This window comes from Zootoca vivipara, chromosome 7 (genome assembly GCF_963506605.1).
Source record: "Zootoca vivipara chromosome 7, rZooViv1.1, whole genome shotgun sequence".
Classification (NCBI taxonomy): Eukaryota; Metazoa; Chordata; class Lepidosauria; order Squamata; family Lacertidae; genus Zootoca; species Zootoca vivipara.
This window is the reverse complement of record NC_083282.1, coordinates 20953913-20972367: the sequence shown is the minus strand read 5'-3', so window position 1 is coordinate 20972367 and position 18455 is coordinate 20953913. Positions and strand designations below refer to the sequence as shown.

Genomic DNA, 18455 nt, shown 5'->3' with positions numbered 1-18455 from the left:
TCCCATACATACCAATAATTAAACTTTACTTAACTCTACTTAACTCACTTTTTATTAGATTGGAATCTAAAAAAGTTTCATATAATTAATTTAATTCCCCCCCCCCCTTCAGCATAGGTTCTATGGTAAAGTGTTGCATTTATTTTAACTTTAACTTTTAATGAACATATGAAGATGCCTTATGTTGGCACTTTATCTTCCACACATGTACATCTTTAAACACCCATGTATCTTTTTAGCTACAGCTGAGCTAAAATGATTATCCCATTATTTTAAAGGCATTATTTTAATGGGGCAATATATAAGTATTCTATATAAATAAATTCACAGACCTAATTCTTTGAATGAACATTCAGTTGGAAATCTTCACATTTTCTTTACTTCTTTCTCAGAGGTCTGGAATGGCACTATATGAAATGAATTCAGGAAAGTTCAAAAGGGTTTCAGAAGCCACCTGTGTACTGGATTGAAACAGAAAATATTTGCATCATAATCAGCCTGTTTAACTGATACTTATCTCCCATTACATCTCATAGTTTTGTGCAGCTAAATTTTTTTTGCAGTTTTTCTAGATTCACAGACATTGATATTTAAAGAGAATGCCTTACATGTTTGCATTTTCTACCGGTATTATATTCAAATCAAATTTAGCACCATCCTACTACCTATTTGCACAAAATCACAAACATGTGTATGTCCCTTCCAACAATACTGTCAGATTTTTCTCCCCCAAATCCATGAAATAAATGCTGTCTTTACAAAGCCCTATAGGGAAGTCATGCCCTTACTGGCATGAAGTTTCAAGGGTTTGCCCAGCAGGTACTGCAGCCCATGGCCTGAATCAGGTCAGCCTCCACTACTTTAACTGGCTGCATAGTAGTGAGAATTTCCTCAGTTACTGCTTTTCGCAGCTTGGAGATACTGCACTAAATGAAAAAGCACCTAAGCGCATACAGCCAAATTACCATTTGAGCGAGTCCTGAGAAAGTACAGGTACTTCCAGGTGGCTGTTATTGTGGGGTTGGTGCTCCTCATGCATACAAGCTTGTCGCAGTGTGCACATGACATCATGGGTCTCAAAATGCCAAACTTCCCCCTATCCTCGTACCACTTTTGATACTTTTTGTGATATAGCAGTAAATAAATATTTTTAAGGTTTTCCCCTCCCTTCTGTATTCTCATTTTATTTTTCCGTTTGTATTTTTTTCCCATTCATTATTCTTTCTGCATTTTGTATGTGCTTGTGTCAATAACCATTCTGTGTGAAAAATGATGGTAATAATAAATAAATAAATAAATAATGTTTCTTACTGAATTAAAAAATAAATAAAATAATCGAATCCAGATTTGCCCCCCATAGAAAAACCCATCTATTCACAGAATCGTAGAATTGTAGAGCTGGAAGAGACCCTGAAGAGTCATCTAGCCCAGCATTTCTCAACCGCTGTTCCGCGGCACACTACTGTGCCGCGAGACGCTGGCTGGTGTGCCGCGACGTGAGGCGACGAGAAGGGCGATTTGCGGCCGCCAATAGGCAGCGCTGACCCGCCGGAAAGGAAGCCGGCCAGGTCAGTCTGGTGGGCGCGGGGGCGCGAAGGGTGTTTCTCCGGGTTAGCTGCGACGGAGCTGAAACAGGAATCAAAGAGGTGGGGTGAAAAAACCCTAAATTTGATTCTAAGCAGAGGGAAGAAAGGAATTCCTAAGGCAAAGGGTTCCTGAAACACCTACGAAGGAAATTTTCGAGGTTTATGGGCAAAGCGGCGCGGAAAAAGGGCTAAAAATCGTGCTGAGAGGTGCAGGAAGAGAACGGAGCCCTCGCGCTTTTGAGATACCCATCCCCCTGCTAGCTGCCTCAGGACGGGGCTCTGTATGTTGGCAGCTGCTACAGCGACAAGAAGCTAAACCTAGAGCAAGGTATAAAGAGGGACGTATACACGGAAAGTTTAAAATAACCTTGCTATACAAAAGAAGAGTCTAGTGGAGAAAATAAATAAAGAAGAGAAAAAGGAGCTTACTTCCACCTGGCGTACGCCGGAGCTGCGACCAAAAAAGGCCGTGGGGAGCGACAAGAGACACGGTAAGAACTTTGAAACTCAAGGGTTAGAGAAAGAAGAAAGCAGACCCCCCCTCCCCTCCCCTCATCTGGAGGGCCTAGCCTAGTCTGGAGGTACCCACACTTTTAGAAGGGGAAAGGACAAGGCGGTAAAACCAAAGCTTGCGGTAAAACACAACGGATAGAAGAAAGGAGGAGGAGGGGTGAGGAGAGCGGACACTTTCTTCCGATACGAACTATCCAACTTTGCTACACTTGGTGGAAAGGAGGCTACAAAGAAACAAAGCAAGCCCTGCTCAATAAAGCATAAGAGGGAAGTAGAAGGTTTTAAGAAACAAAAAGAACCACTGGATTTGCCCAGTCTTTTAATGGTGGTGTGCCGCGTGATTTTTTTCATGGAACAAGTGTGCCTTGGCCCCAAAAAGGTTGAGAAACACTGATCTAGCCCAACCTCATCATCATCTCAACACACCATCCCCAATCCAATTTGAAACCATATCAGGCCCCTGCTTAGCTTCGCAAGTTGCGCTTGCACTTTTATTACTGCAAAATACGGTTTCGTGTGCATGCACACTTCTTCAGATACCTGAATGCACACGAGAAGCTCATACCAATAACAAACTTTGTTGGTCTCAGGTGCTACTGGAAGGATTTTTTTAATTTTGTTTCGACTACAGACGACCAACATGGCTACCTAACTGTAGCTGATCAACATATTTCATTCATAAGCCTCTCTAGGGGGAAAAAAAACCTAGAAAATATATGAAAAAGAAATTCTCTCTGGGTGGGATTTGGTGGACCCACTCGAGGGAAAGAAATTTGAGAGGGGAGGGTTGGACTAGATGACCCTCGAAGTCCATATGAGTGTCTCCTCCCCCTCCCCCACCCCCGGCCACGGTTAATTTTAGGACGGCCTAAGCCCTAAGGGAAGATGTCGAGTGGCCGCGCCCATTTCTATAGCGCAGCCAAGGTCATGTCCTTCGCTGCTTGAGTCAAAGGATTTTATATCTGTATTATTATTGTCTGTATTGCATTAGGATAAAGTAACTGCCTTTTGGTTCCAGAGGGTACAGCTACTATTGGTTCATTTAAGCTGCTGTATTTGGATCCTCTATCTTATTGGTTTCCTCCAAAAGGCAGCACTGTGATTGCCTGATATTGTTCCCTCCAAAATGTATCCCTTTCTAGCTAGTTCCCTGTCCCTATAAATGTAGCCTTCCTGCCCTCAGAGTCAGTCTTGTTCACTTTAGTAAAGAGCTGTTACTAGAGAACTGTTTCCATCATGTTATGTCAAGAGAGCTGAAATCACAAACCCCACGTCACAACAGCCGCGCCCGTTTCTATAGCGCAGCCGAGGTCGTGTCCTTCGCTGCTTGTTCAGGGGGAACTGCAGGGGGCGGGTTGCTCTAGGCTAGGCAAAGCGCCCGGCCTCAGTCGGAAGTTCTCCTTCTCTTTCCACAAAAAAAGGCGCCGCTTCGCTTCCCACCCCCACCTCCCTCGGCGCTTTCTTTCCCTTTTCGCCCGCCCTTGCCAGGGCACCTGGGCAGGAAAAAAAAGGCGGGAAGCCTCGATGTGGCCTCTCCCTCACCTGGCCTACGCGCGGCGCTGGGCAAGGAAGGAAGGAGCGGCCCGCTCGTCTGCGCCGCGGGGGTGTGGGAGCTGAATCACAGCCAGCCAGCCATCGGGTGACTCACGAAGAACACACTCCAGCCAACCCTCCCCGTCTAACCTCGGACTTTCCCGAGGTGGGGGCCGGTACTATAAGAGAGAGAGGCGAAACTCGCTTCCGCGCCTGATTATTTCGCTCGCGCGCGATACGGACACCACACGCGCTTCGGTCGCGCAACGGTTTTTGTCCCCCCCCCCTCTCGCTGGACGTTCGAAGGGATGGCGGGAGCCACCAAGAGCAGCCGGGCGCTGCTTCTACTCTGCGCACTGCTCTACCTGGCGCACCTCAGCTCAGGTGAGTCGAGGAAGGCGCGAGACCGTCGCAGACTTCTCGCTCTTGCTCTCTCGCTCTCTCTCCTTTCTGGAACGCTTCGCCTCACCGGGTTGCGCGGGCGCGCAATCTTGCGCCGCCGGGGGAGCCAGCCGGGACGCCGCTGGATTTTTACGTGCATGGACTTGCATAAGCTCAGCCCTAGGCATGGGGAATAAATTTATTCGCCCTTTTTCCAGCCGAGCTTCTTCCCGCTTGCTTATAGTACCTGGGACAGAGGGGGTTGTGTATTAAAGGGGTGCGCTCTGTTGTCCTGGTTTGGGCAGACTGAGGCCGCAATCCTATATGCAATTGTAGAGTGGGAAGGTGCCCCGAGGGTCATCTAGTCCAACCCCCCTGTAATGGAGGAATCCAGGGGTGCCAGCTTGAATAAAAAATATTTGGGGCCCCAGGTAAGCTGCACCCCGCATAATTGATCACACGATAGGGCACAAACACAACCCCATTTGAATGGCAGTGCCCATTAACTTGGAAGGGGGCCTCCAATAATATATTGGGGCGGAAGGGACCTCAGCCCCTAGAGATGGCCCCTGTGCACAAATCTCAACTGAAGCATCCATGACATGATGGCCATCCAATCTCTTGCTTAAAAACCTCCAAGGAAGGAGAGTCCTTGTGGGAGTCCATTCTGCTGTCCAACAGCTCTTACTGTCAAAAAGTTGTTCTTGGTGTTTAGTCCAAATCTCCTTTCTTGCAACTTGAATCCATTGGTTTGGGTCCTAGCCTCCGGAGCTGGAGCTACCTGGGTACAAGCTTAGGTTTTGGCTAAAAGTTTACTCTTCCCAAAGTGGGAGGATGAAATAGCGTGAAAGGTATGGAGTGTGTTGGCTGTGTTTGGAAATAAGAGTCGCTTTAAGTTATTAAAGGGATGTTTATGATGCTCAAGGACAACATTTGTAGATATGCAAGCCTTTCCCGGTAGAACCTTTAAAAGAAAAATAACACAGAGACACAGGTTTTCAGGCATTTCCAACGGTGACTCAAAACAGATTATTCATACATTGTAAATGGGTCTCTGGCATCAGGTGTTTTTTATTTCATTGGATTTTGTGGAAAAGGTAAATCCAGTTGGAGTGGGGGAATAAGGGCTAGCAGTTTGATGCTAATGTCACGTATAAAATATGCATGCATTAGCAGCACTGATCCCACAATAAGCACCTGTCTAAACATTTTCCCCAACCCCATGTTTCAACTTTTTTCTACCTGAAATAATTTGGCAATTCTGTGGCTTAATGGCATTGTATTTGTCTAGTTCTATGTGATGTGTGACTTTGGTTCTTGTGGATATCATGTGAGTGGATATACTGGGGTACTGTCCTATACAATAAATGTATTGCTCAGAGCAGACAGTGGAATGTTGAATTTTTGGAAATTTCATGGAATCATTAATTGTACACATCATACATCACAGATACAGGCTGGAATTATGAACTGGTTGCTGGATGCATTTTGAGCTGCTTTTGTTATAATGGTTTTGTCTGAAAATGATTAGTGAAATCTTAATATTGTAGGGGTCTTGAAATAAATATTCAAGAACAATATTTTAAACAATTTGCACTGTTAGTTGCAACAATTTTATTGACAAAATGTCTGTGCAGTCTTGCCTCACTTTCTAAAGCTAGCAAATAGATCACTGTGTTATGGTTCTTAGCTGCATCTAATAAGGGTATTAGGATACTATTCCTGCCAGTTCGCTAAATCTGAGTTTTTTTGTTCTTAATTACATAGCAATGCACTACATAAAAAACCCAATACAAAACACTTAAACATAATCATTACCTCCTAATACCATCCTCTTCATTTTCTGAATAGTGTACAGTGGTACCTTGGGTTACAGACGCTTCAGGGTACAGACTCCACTAACCCAGAAATAGTACCTTGGGTTAAGAACTTTGCTTCAGGATGAGAACAGAAATTGCACGGTGGCGGCGTGGCGACATCAGGAGGCCCCATTAGCTAAAGTGGTACCTCAGGTTAAGAACAGTTTCAGGTTAAGAACGGACCTCCGGAACGAATTATGTTCTTAACCCAAGGTACCACTGTATATGTGTTTTTGTTTGTTTTTATATAATTTTCTAATTTGGGTATTGATACATCTACAGTATTCTATAAGTAATTATTGTTAAATGGATATACCAAGGAGTATATGATCATTGTAAACAGACACATTATAAGAAATTCTCACAATAATTGAGGGGAAATGCATGTTATCCTTGATAATTGGGTTAAGAATTCAGTTTATGTATAGTTTTAATTTGTAGAATTACTTTTCTTGCAATTTGTTTTTCAACAAGAATGGAAGCATGCATAACAAAAAAAAGATTGATGGCCCATATAGCTGAATGTAATCTGCCAGTTTTTAATGACCAAAATCTAAATTATTGCTTCTGAAGCTTGGGAACCCTCTTAATAAAACATTTTTGTCAAGCATTAGAATGGGTTTAAAGCTTGAGGGAAATCACAGACTGTTCCCAGAATAATAAACAATGTTGTGAAGCTGAGGCTGTGAGGAGCATATAAATGTCCCTGAATAGAAAAGAAATCTGACTGGAAGTGGAACATAAGTAAATGAACCTTCTCTGCTTATTCAGCATTGAAAAGGGGTTATTTTGCAAAGTCCATTGAGCCTACCATCCTGTTCCCCATAGTGGCCAATCCGATACTACAGAGAAGCTCACATGAAGCAGGGCATGAAGTCAATACCCTTCTCCCATTGTTTCTCCCCAACAGCTGGAGGCTCCATACATCCAGCCACTTATAAGACTAACTCTCCATGAATAAATACAATGAGAGTGTGAGTCCACATTTTCCTCTGCCAAAATCTCAGGTCAGAAATGAGAAAACTGTGGCCCTCCTGGTGTTGACTCCCAGTTCCCATCAGCCCAGCTAGAATGGCTAATGGCAAGGGACTATGGGTTCTTCTGGCACAGCAGCACACCCTTTTTCTCTTCTTCTCCCACATGCTCTCCAAAATCTTCTCCAGAGCTGATTTTGAGGGCATGGCAAGGTTGGGGCTTGGAGAGGAGGGGAGGTTCTCTTCTGCCAGCACAAATCTCTTCTGCCAGCGGTATGGAAGCATTGGACACTGCCCTGTGGAAGTTGTCGTCCAGCAAAAGGACTACGGCAATACTGCTTAGATATTTTGGGCATATCAACCATGCAGGTTTGGACTGACTTAACAGTCACTCCTGTCCAACCCTGGAAACTAGTTTTGCGATAGGAATTGGGGGTCTTGGTACCATCTATAAGCTTTGTGAATGGCCATGAAACTGATAAACTGATGCATTTTGAAGTTAAAACCCTTAGCCATTTGTCGCACACAAACAACTGCAGGCCATGGGGTAAGCCATATATTGCCTGACTAATCCTTGTTGTTTTTCTACTTTTAAAGGCAACTCTGAAGTAATGAAAGCAGTCAACATTACCTGGTCATCCACCAATTTTAAGACAATACTACAATGGGAGCCCAACCCAGTCAACTATTTTTATACAGTTGAAATAGATGGGTAAGTGGCAGACAAAAATGATGGACTATGCTGAATTAGCAAGACTTACAAGTGGGATCCGGAACCAGGGGGAAGCAAGGTTCCTAAAAGACTGGAGTAAATATGTGGACTACATGGAAAAGAACTGTAGAAGTTTAAAAACTCTTGCAGGGTTGAAGTAAATCCTGCGAATTGAGCTTAAGGGGAAGAAATAAAGAAACTGCGAGATAAGTTTTGGTTAGAAAACCTTATGAGGGGAAGGAGGGAAGTCACAATAGAGTATATGTTATTTGTTATTTGTAAATTTGATTGGATGTTTAAATGCATATTAAATGGAAAATTTAATAAAATGTTATTCAAAAAAAAGAAATAGATGGGTAAGTTGAAGATAAACATGGAGATTGCTACCACACGTCTAGCCTGGTCTTAGTGTAGTTATTTGAAAGCAAGAACAATTGGTTTCACTGACTTTGCATAAGGCTGCAATTTATTGCATACTCTCTTACCTCCCTTCACCCCCCTCCCAAAGGAAAGCCACAGTTGAGTGCAGATTTGAGATCTGAACCTTTCTAGTCCCCCGTTTAAAAAATATATCCAGCTACATAGGCTTGAATTGTGTCCCTCTTCTCGGTGAAAAAAAGTCCTTCTGATTACCACTAATTAGTCTGTTTGCATATTAAGTAGAATTTATTCCTAAGGAGACTGATAATTTCCTTTTCTCTCCACATCCTCCTTTTGCCTCCAAGGCAAAATAAAATAAAATAAAAAGTAGCAGTTTACATGTGATTAGCTTTAACATGGGTATTTGCACATGAATGTAAGTCACCATTTGGTAGTTGTAGTACCGTAGCTTTGTGCCAGTCTATCGCTGACCTGTGTAATATGCCCTGTGCTGTAAGTTGTGCATGTTCACCAGTGTCTAACCGAACTATGGAATCGCAGCAGCAGAACTTGGTACAATTGCTAATATTAGACCAGGAGTGGGAAACCTGTGGCCTGCCAGATGTTGCTGGACTAGAGTTGCCATCATCCCTGACTATTGGCCATGCTGGCTGTGGCTGGTGGGGAGTTGGAGTCAAACAACACTTGGAAGGCCACAGGTTCCCCAACCTTGCTCTAGTCTAGACTCTGCATGAGTTTCAAAGTGCCTTGGGGGACACTGTTTTTCTTCTCCACTAGATCAGCTAACACAGGGTTGTACTGTGGGTTAAACCACAGAGCCTAGGGCTTGCTGATCAGAAGGTCGGCGATTCAAATCCCCACGACGGGGTGAACTCCCGTTGCTCGGTCCCAGCTCCTGCCAACCTAGCAGTTCAAAAGCACATCAAAGTGCAAGTAGATAAATAGGTACCGCTACAGTGGGAAGGTAAATGGCGTTTCCATGTGCTGCTCTGGTTCGCCAGTAGCGGCTTTGTCATGCTGGCCACATGACCTGGAAGCTGTACATCAGCTCCCTCGGCCAATAAAGCGAGATGAGCGCCGCAACCCCAGAGTCGGTCACGACTGGACCTAATGGTCAGGGGTCCCTTTACCTTTACCTTTAGATCAGCTAAGCAAAGGGAGATGATAATCGTTAAGTTTTGAAATGATTACTTTTGGTGCTGCTTTTTTTTTGTTTTTAAGCAAAGAGAACTGGTCAGACAATACTGATGTAAATAGCATTGTACTTTGTATCTGACAAGGACTGTATGGTGGTGCTTTCTGCTAACTTTTGACAATGATGAGGTGTACATTCTGATATTACTGCAGTTAGCCAGGTATTGACACTTACCACACTGGTATATTCCCCACTGAAATAAATAAAAAAAGGTTGCCCGGAATTGTGCCTTATGTAAAATACTTACTGTTACTTTCATGATCAACATGGTATTTCTGGGGGGGAATCATCTAATTTTGTGCTGCACGGACCTTTGTAGTTAGCTGCTTGTCATTGCTAATATGAAATTTCATACTTAGTTATGTGTAATATCTAGGAATTACACTAAGGTTCTTAATGATTAACAATTCAGGAAGGGATGATAGCTCAGTGGAGAGTACACAGTTTGCATTTGAAAGCCAGATTCTGATATTTCCAGGTAGAACTGAGAATATGACCTGTCTGACACCCTGGAAAGCTGCTACCCATCATTGTCGACAAATACTGAGCTAGATGGACTGTTAGCCGGACTTGGTATAAGGCAGCTCCCTATGTTCCAGTATATCGACAAAGATATCAAAGCTATGCATTTTCTTGCTTCCTACTGTGTTTTAATTAACAAAGTTGCCCTATAAGTAAAGTTATTGGAAGTGGCTATTTCCTATTAATTCACAGGCGTGAAACTTTTATCTCCCTAATTATACTCTTCATTGCATATTAACAATCACAGACAAGCTCACAGCTGGTTTTGTTAATTTGATTGGGCCTGCTTACAAAACAGGCAAACTTCATTATAGTGAAATACTTTCATTGTATGAAATATTAACTAATGCAGTATGCTCTTGATCTTTACAGGGACCGATTAGTTCGGAAGAAGATATGCATTCACACTTCAGCAACCGAATGCGATGTTACAAAGGCGCTGAAGGATGTAAAAGATGTCTACGTTGCTCGCATATATTCTGAAGTGCCAAACAGGGACCCTGATGATTTTGATATCCCGCCTTATGAAGTATCTTCAGAGTTTATACCTTACGCCCAAAGTAAGAAGAAAAAAAATAGATCTTCTTTGTTTTTTTCACAGCATGGGGCTCTGCATACAGATTCTAAGTCTTACAAAGTGTTGAGATACTTGTCCATGCACCAGACCCGTATGAAAGTTTATATAGAGAAAGCATCCTATCTGTCCGCTATGCCGTCCTGAAATTGACAGTTAAGGAACAAAACATTAGTTGTGCAGGAAATCCATGCATTAAATGCAGCTGTAGGAAGGCAAGGGTAATTTGACTGGGAGAAGCAATGGTGAGAATACTTCCTCTGCACCATTCCTCCAGTCAAAATGGCCTTTTCCTTTGTTGCTGCTGCTGCTGCTTGCACCATGGTGAGAAAAACTGAGGACAACCCTGTACCTCTTTCCTATTGGTAGGAAAAATGGACCAGCTGAGGGAAAGATTAAACCTCTTCCCCCTCTTCCACTTCAATTAACCTGGCAATGCCCTCACAGCACACCCATATTGTATAAATAATGCTGAGATACTAACTCACATAAGTGGCTATATAAAGTGTGCTTTCTCACTAGACCATCCTACCTGGGATACTATTTTGGTCCTGCGTTTTGTACCATAGCTTGTAGAGTTTGTTTCGTAGGATTCTTGTTGATGTACATTGGTTCTTACGCAGACAGGCATGCCAACCAACATGCTGGGCCCATGGAGCAAGGAGACATAGCCAAGTTCTCCCTCCCATACAAAAGATGCCAAACAGTGTCGCCTTTCATTTCTCTCTTTCTGTTGTTACTAATAACATCATGATTTATGACACACTGTGGTGCACCGCATTGTAAGTGCTTGTACAGCAAGCAAATCAGTCTTCAGGTCAGGTTTGTGACAGGAGTGGGGAACCTCAGGCCCAGCGACCAAATGTCACCCTTTTAGACCTAACTGCAGATTCTCCCAGGCCCCACACCAGCTCTGCTATGTACCCTCAGGTGCTTTTGCCTGGTGAAAATGTGTCCTTCAATTGTAATCATGCTTCTCACTTTCCTGAATGGGAGAGATAGATATGTAGAAACCTTTTATTTTTGTGTAGCTGAAATGTAGCCTACTGTGAAAAGTGAACACTGTTTATATTGCTCTGCCTGCTCCACCGTCATGTGGCCCCTGGAAGGCTGCCTATGAGAAAGTGTGGCCCTCAAGCTGAAAAATGTTTTCCCCTTGCCCTTCTCTATGATGCCCTCTAAGTCAGGGCTGTCCAACTACCAAGAGACTGCGATCTACTCCCACTATATAAAAAAAACTGGCAGTGATCTACCCATTGGATTGACCAGAGTTAGGCCTCCCCTAAGTCATCTCCTTATTTATGCCATGAGAATATAGCGCAGCAAAGCTTTACAGCACAGTCCTAAAGGTTACTGTGGATGTTTGGTAATAAAACCTGCTAGGAAGTGCTTTCTGCTGGGGATAACCTGGACTGAATTTCCCAGGTGCCAGAAAAGGTTATTTATCCATGTATGCAACAATTGGGGCCCGTGTTTTCTTAGTCCCAAAATGTAAAGTGAGCGAAGTAACTAAAGAGGATTGGCAACTTAAGTTGACAGAATATGCACAACTTGCAGATCTAACATACATAAAAAGAGAGCAAGAAGAACATATGACTAAAGAAGATTGAAAAACATTTTTTGAGTATATGGAAAATAACTGTGTACAGCTGAAAACGCTGGCAGCATTAACATAAATTCAACAGAGTAAATAATCCTTGATGGATGTAAAAGTGGAAAATTGATTTGAATGTTTACAGTAAAATATGCAGGGGTGTATAATATGTAAAATGAACCATAGAAAGAGAAGAAAGGAAGTCATTGGATATTTTAAAGTTTGTAAAATGTTTATTTGAAATTGTAAAACAGAAAAATTAATAAAAATTATTAAATTTTTAAAAACCCTGCTCAGAGTTGATTTTTAATCGGTACAAAAACCACTTCTCTTCTAGCTGAGATTGGCGTGCCAACAATTAAAAGTTTTGAACAAAAAGAGAGAACTTTGAAAGTGGAGATAGCAGATCCTCTAACGCCTTACAGATTTGAAGGAAATGGAAGCTTTCGAAGTATTAGGGACATATTCAAAGATGATCTAGAATACACACTGTACTATTGGAAAGATCAAAGTACAGGAAAGGTGAGCATCTGTTTTCAATCTACCAAGTCTTTAATTTCCTTAATGTTTAGAATAAGTACAAAGGACAAGTTGGCAATCTAAACTAAATTTCTACTTAAAAGAAATGAACTATAGCCTTAAAAAGAGTTCAGTACTGTACATTAATATTCTCGTTGGAGGCTCGTCTCCAAGTCCCCCAGTCATCTGAAGTGTAGTGCTATTGAAGAGAGGGACTTTCAGTGGCAGCACTCTAATTTTTGGAATGCTGTCCCAAAAGAAGTTTTCCTGGTGCCTATTCTGGTGGAATTTGCTCCCACAAGAGATAGTGATGACCCCTGACTTGGATGGCTTTAAAATATGACCAGATAAATTCCAGGAGGATAAGGCTATGTTCTTCCTCTGCTGTTGGAGGCAGTATGTCTTTGAATGCCTATTGCTGGAAATCTCAAAGTGGGGGAGAGGTTCTGCTTTTGCGTTTCTCATAGATATAAGCTTAGAAAAGAATGCAGGACTAAATGGGATCTTTTTAGGTTATTATTATGCCTTTCTAGCCCTAAGTAAATACCTTCTTATCTTTACAGACTTTCAGATTAGTATTGGTCTGTTTTTATTTGGACGCAACTTTTGCAGAGCTGCTGCTTTTAGCTTATTTCTTATTTTATCGTCAATGTGCCCTCATATTATATTTCAATGGTATAATCCTGCAAACTCTATTATTTAATCCATAAAGTTTATGCCTTTGCATAAAAAGTTAAAGGAGACCAAAGTTAACATATATTTATCTTCTTTTGTTTTTGATGTTAAAAATTTAATCCGTATTAAGTACCGTATTAACCTTTGTCATATTGCAAAAAGGTTAATGTTAGGCACTTAAAAGTAGAGGCTGATGGTAATACTCTTCCTTAAATTTGTTATACATTTACAAACAGATCTATCTTTATCTTAACCTAGTATATTTAAGTATTTGAAATATGTCGAAAGCTGCTTTAAAGAAAATTGTGTTTCCAAGGTTACCTTCATTAGTAACAAATGCACAATTTTATGAACGTCAAACATTAAACATACAGTTCAATTTACAATGAAACAATCAGTTTAAACAAACCCAGTACAACGAAATTCAACAGTTACCAACCACCAGCAGCATACAACTATTAACTTCCTGTTCCTACAACCACTTTTTATTTATTTAATGATATGACTATTAAGATGAAAGTACCTTTTCTCCTTTGAGCCTTTAACTTACTATGTACTTTGGACTTGCATAAATCTGTATTCAGTGTGAAGAACTATATTACTTACAAATACATCTTCAAATACTTTTTTCTGACTATAGAAATCGGAAAAAACAAAAAGCAACCTCTTTGAAATCAGTATCGACAAAGAGAAGAACTACTGCTTCTATGTTCAAGCTACTGTTCCGTCACGCTCAACAAACCGTAGCAGTCAAAAAAGCAGTGTAAAATGTACTAGTGTTAGAAGAGACGAGCTGGATGGTATGTATCAAGACACCACAAACTTAGCCCTTGATATATAAATCATTCCTATCAAATTACTTTAAGCCCTTGCTGATGGATTTCAGTTTAGACTGCTTTCTGTGAAAGCTGTTGCACAGTGTAGGGCATTCACTGTTTTACCTATTTCTTGCTGCTGCAAAGTTGGCACTGCAGATAGTCAGAAGTAGTTTCCTTTCCCAAAATTATGTTTTCATCTGGTCACTTCCTTCCTTTCACAAGGATTGTCCACGTTTTCCCCCAAGAGCCAAATTCATATCCAGAAGTATCACCACCCCAGGAGAGCTTTATCACTCATATATGCCACAAAATTCCATACTATTTCCCAATGCAAAACATCTAAGGCAGGCATCCCCAAACTTCGACCCTCCAGATGTTTTGGACTACAATTCCCATCTTCCCCGACCACTGGTCCTGTTAGCTAGGGATCATGGGAGTTGTAGGCCAAAACATCTGGAGGGCCGCAGTTTGGGGATGCCTGATCTAAGGCATACATATGTTAAATACGTAGCACAATTCTTTGTAAGCTTTAATCAGAAGCAAATCCCAATGAAAGTTGGCTGCCATGTCAATTTGCATATGGTTAAAGCCTTAAATGTGGAGGACCTGAAAGTCCTAGAAGGGGTGTATCATGTTGTTCTGAACATGTACGCAGGTTCTAACCAACTTTTGAGTCCTGCATTGGAGCAAATCTATGTTGTTTGTTTGTTTAAGTATGAAGTGGTTTCATAAAAAATACATCCTGCTTGGCAGAAGGACTGATTCCACATTAAAGGGGTGTGGGCTTTTTTTTGAGGACTACAGACCAATAAGACGTCACAAGAATGATGCAGGCTGCTTGGTTTAAGCAACAAACATGGGGAGCTATGTTAGAGAAGGGTTCAGTTTCCATTGACCGCATTGTGTATCCCATGTTAAAACACCAACCCTGCTTATATATGATTGTTACAGACACATAATTAAACTAATGTGATGCCCTGCTTAGGACACTTAAGATGTTAGCATTCGAGAGAAACAGCTCCACATATTTCAGGTTTGGAATCCAGATTAGTTTTATTCTGAAAACACAGCCAATAGCTGTTGGGTGAAAAACATATCCTTGAACTGACTTTGTCTTTTTCTTCTTCTTCTCCTCCAGGTCTTGAATTAGAAGTAATTCTTATAATAGCAGCTGTTGCGGTTGGAGTCATTGCTCTAATTATTATTTTATCTGTGGTTGTATATAAATGCACAAGATCAAAGCCTGCAGCAACAAAAAAAGAGAGTGTGCCCCTAAATGCATAAGGGGGAGAAACACTAAAGACAAATCGGCGTTATTGCTACAAAGGTGACAGCTCAGTCAGTAGAGCATGGGACTTCTAATCTCAGGGTTGTGGGTTCAAGCCCCAAGTGGACAAAATATTCCTGCATTGCAAGGGGTTGAACTAGATGACCCTTGTGGGTTCCTTCCAATTCTACGATTTTATAACTCCATAAGAAATTCTACCCGTGGAAGCAATAAACACAGACCCTTCAATCAAGGGGCATTTGTTGTTTCTGTGAAACATTTATAGTTAAAACACTATTTTAAAAACCTGTTTTATTCGGCAGCAACTGTGATAACTTGTTTTAAAATGTGTTAGCTGACAGATATGGTGAAAATACTACTGTTTCTTTTGCACTTTGGGTGTATATTTAGATCGGTGGTTCTGGGTACATTAGCTGGTACGGGTTATAAGATGCTGTAAGTGTAAGGAAAGTGTTTTACACTCTTGCCAGACTTTATATAATGTGTTATGGTGCGAATAACATAGAACATTAGAATGTTCCAGATCCAGGTATGTGCTGTAAAGTTTGAAAGTTCTGAAACTGACCCCAAAGTTGATGACCAACATTATTGGCATCCGCCTTGAAATACCTGAATACGTACAGGATGTCATACCTGTTATGTATCAGGATTTAGCACTTTAAATTTATACTGATTATTAACTGCGGGACAGAGACAAAATTAACTATTTAAAATGCTGTATGTCTATAAACAAAGTTGATGTAATTTGAGATTCTTTGTGTTACTATGTACAATCAATGTTATATTTATGATTTTTATGAATGGGTGTTTATTTTTGTATATATTGCACTAACTTATTATATCTAATTTTTACAGAAATAAAGGTAAATGGGAATAATGGAAAATTCTTGTTTCTTGAATGGAGGGAGGGTTTTTCATCGCCAGATGCTAAATGATTATGGCTTAACGGCATGTTACTCATCACTGTACATTTAATCTCAACAAGGGCTCCACTTGCAGGCTTACTGCGGAAATGCATGGGTTGCATACAAGTCTATTTCTACTCTGGGTAGACCTACTGAAATTAATGAACTGAAGTTAGTCATGCCCATTAACTTCAAAGAGTAGGACTAGCATTGGATAGAACCACATATATAATTAAAATAGAGAATAGAACAGAACCAGAATAACAAACTTGGCTGTGATTTGATTACTGTAACAGATGGATTCTCCCTTTTTTAGTGGTATAATAAAAAAACTGCTGGCACATTTGTAAAGCTAAGCAGGGTCCAGTAAGGTTTCAAATTGGATGGGTGACTCTATGTTGAGATTCCTGCATTTCGGGGGGTTGAACTAGAGGACTCTTGTGGTCCCTTACAGGTCTATGATTCTATATCCTTGCACTATGAGCCAGCTCTGCTTTTGGCACTGAAGCAGTACCAACCTGAAGTGCAGCAGGGGACACCACAGAGATCAGGAGAAATCACGCACAGGCAAACAGATGTGTACATTTACAAAAAAGAGAGAGACCAAAGTGGAACAGCTCTTCCCCAGTTCCTCCCACTGACAATCCCTCCCCTTTTAAGCCTAGTACATCTGACCCAAAGGAACAGTTCCCCAAACCTTATTAACTACCCTGCAATAAAAATTTATAGAGCACCAACAATAAAATGCCAAAGGAAACTGCCTTCAACAAAGTCAGGCCAAGGTCAAAGTTCATCCAGCCGCAGATCTCTCCTTGACAAGGGACACCTCCAGTCCTACGCAGATTTTTTTAAAAGCAGATTTTCCAGCTGCACAAATAACCTGGCAGTCACCCCACACTAAAAACAAATGGACACAAACTTTGCTCCCTGCTTACACCCTGTATCAGTAGTGGTTTCTCCATAGGAGTCAGTAGTTATTCTCTACTAACTATACTGTCACCAACAGGACAATCCAATGGCCACTGCAGTTTACAGCATAGCTGTAAATATTGGTCATTGAGTGTATGTGCTCCATGCCTTGAGGAACAAAGTCAAATTCTTTGCAGGGTTGCCAAATTACAGGGTTGCCAAATTACAACACATAGCAGAACACTGCTATGATTCTTGCTACCATAGTGCCATTGACTGAATGGGACATCAGACCAACTGAGGCTTTGCACTAGTTGTAGAAGGAACACAGGGTGCAAGATTGGCCTAAGTTGCAAAACCAGGAGTAGTTTAAGGCTATTTACAGAGATGTGACAAAGCATTATGTGCCTGATGATGAAGTAGAAGCAGCAATGCATTAACAGCATATCCTTGCACCTGTTGATACAAAACACCCTAAACAAGCAAATTTTATACCTATGTTTTGCAATGTGGAACTTTATATTTCCTTGGGTGTGTTTAATAACTAATTGTTGCTGCCATGTTGGCATTCATATAAATCTAAAACCTTGTTTAGGAGCAGCAGTTTCATTAGTGTGTCACTAGCCACAGTAGATGACAGGCAGGCTGCTGCCAAAATGCATATAATGAAAAGAATGTGATTATGAGCTTAAGTTGGAACGTGGCTCATGTGACCATTTAGGACAAAGAGCTTATGACGTTGCACAAACCTCTCTCACACACAAACATTTCAAGATTACCAGGCTACTGCATTTCTGTGGCTTAAATCTCTCACCTACCTCATAATCCTGATGCTGAAGTGATGACCAGTTCAGCCGGCGCATGGTACAAAAAATGCTATTAGACCAAATAGTTTTGATTTGGTTGGGGGGGATTAAAGTTTCACAGATCCCTAATGACTTGGTACAACTGAACTGTTCCCTTGCATCAGTTGAATTGGCTTTGCAGACAGCTCTTTCCCAGGTTGAAGCTCTCAAGCTGCACACATAGTCTTCATAATAAAATGAAAAAAATCAAGGCAATCTCACCCACCTGGAAATTCAAGCCCTCTTCCTGCCACCTGAAGAGGGTCAGCCAAAACTGGAGACTTGGAGGTATAGCAACCCTGTTTCTTGTACTGTAACTTTTATGGGCATATTGGATCCCATTTTATTTCCTCAAAGTCCATCTAAAAACAGAGAGGGTGTTTGACAGATTTTCCAATAAGAGTTACACAGTCATGGACCACCACTAAGAAGACACTTTTTGGGGTGGGAAGTAGGTGCAAGGCAACACAGTCAATTGACCTGTAACTGCTCATGTTCTGTAACTGCTCATGTTGAAGCATTGAACATTAAAGCAAGAGCTGGGTTGGGAAGAAGAAGAAGAAGAAGAAGAAGAAGAAGAAGAAGAAGAAGAAGAAGAAGAAGAAGAAGAAGAAGAAGAAGAAGAAGAAGAAGAAGAAGAAGAAGAAGAAGAAGAAGAAGAAGAAGAGAGTA

General features: G+C 41.4%; 1 protein-coding gene across 1 annotated transcript; it reads left to right on the top strand.

Annotated features, from left to right (window-relative positions):
- Positions 1–3789: 3789 nt before the first annotated feature.
- On the top strand, positions 3790–18218 carry F3 (coagulation factor III, tissue factor). The gene is made up of 6 exons (XM_060276718.1): positions 3790–4016; positions 7444–7558; positions 10029–10216; positions 12162–12346; positions 13659–13818; positions 14975–18218. Exons 1-6 carry the CDS (start codon positions 3941–3943, stop codon positions 15118–15120), a joined length of 870 nt encoding a protein of 289 aa, XP_060132701.1. The 5' UTR covers positions 3790–3940; the 3' UTR covers positions 15121–18218.
- Positions 18219–18455: the final 237 nt, after the last annotated feature.

What these genes read in the sequence shown, in the direction of transcription:
- F3 (XM_060276718.1), top strand. Translation starts at nt 3,941, where the DNA reads ATGGCGGGAGCCACCAAGAGCAGCCGGGCGCTGCTTCTACTCTGCGCA. An exon ending in CCTGGCGCACCTCAGCTCAG is followed by an intron (nt 4,017 to 7,443) that starts GTGAGTCGAGGA and finishes CTACTTTTAAAG; the next exon opens with GCAACTCTGAAGTAATGAAA. An exon ending in TATACAGTTGAAATAGATGG is followed by an intron (nt 7,559 to 10,028) that starts GTAAGTGGCAGA and finishes TGATCTTTACAG; the next exon opens with GGACCGATTAGTTCGGAAGA.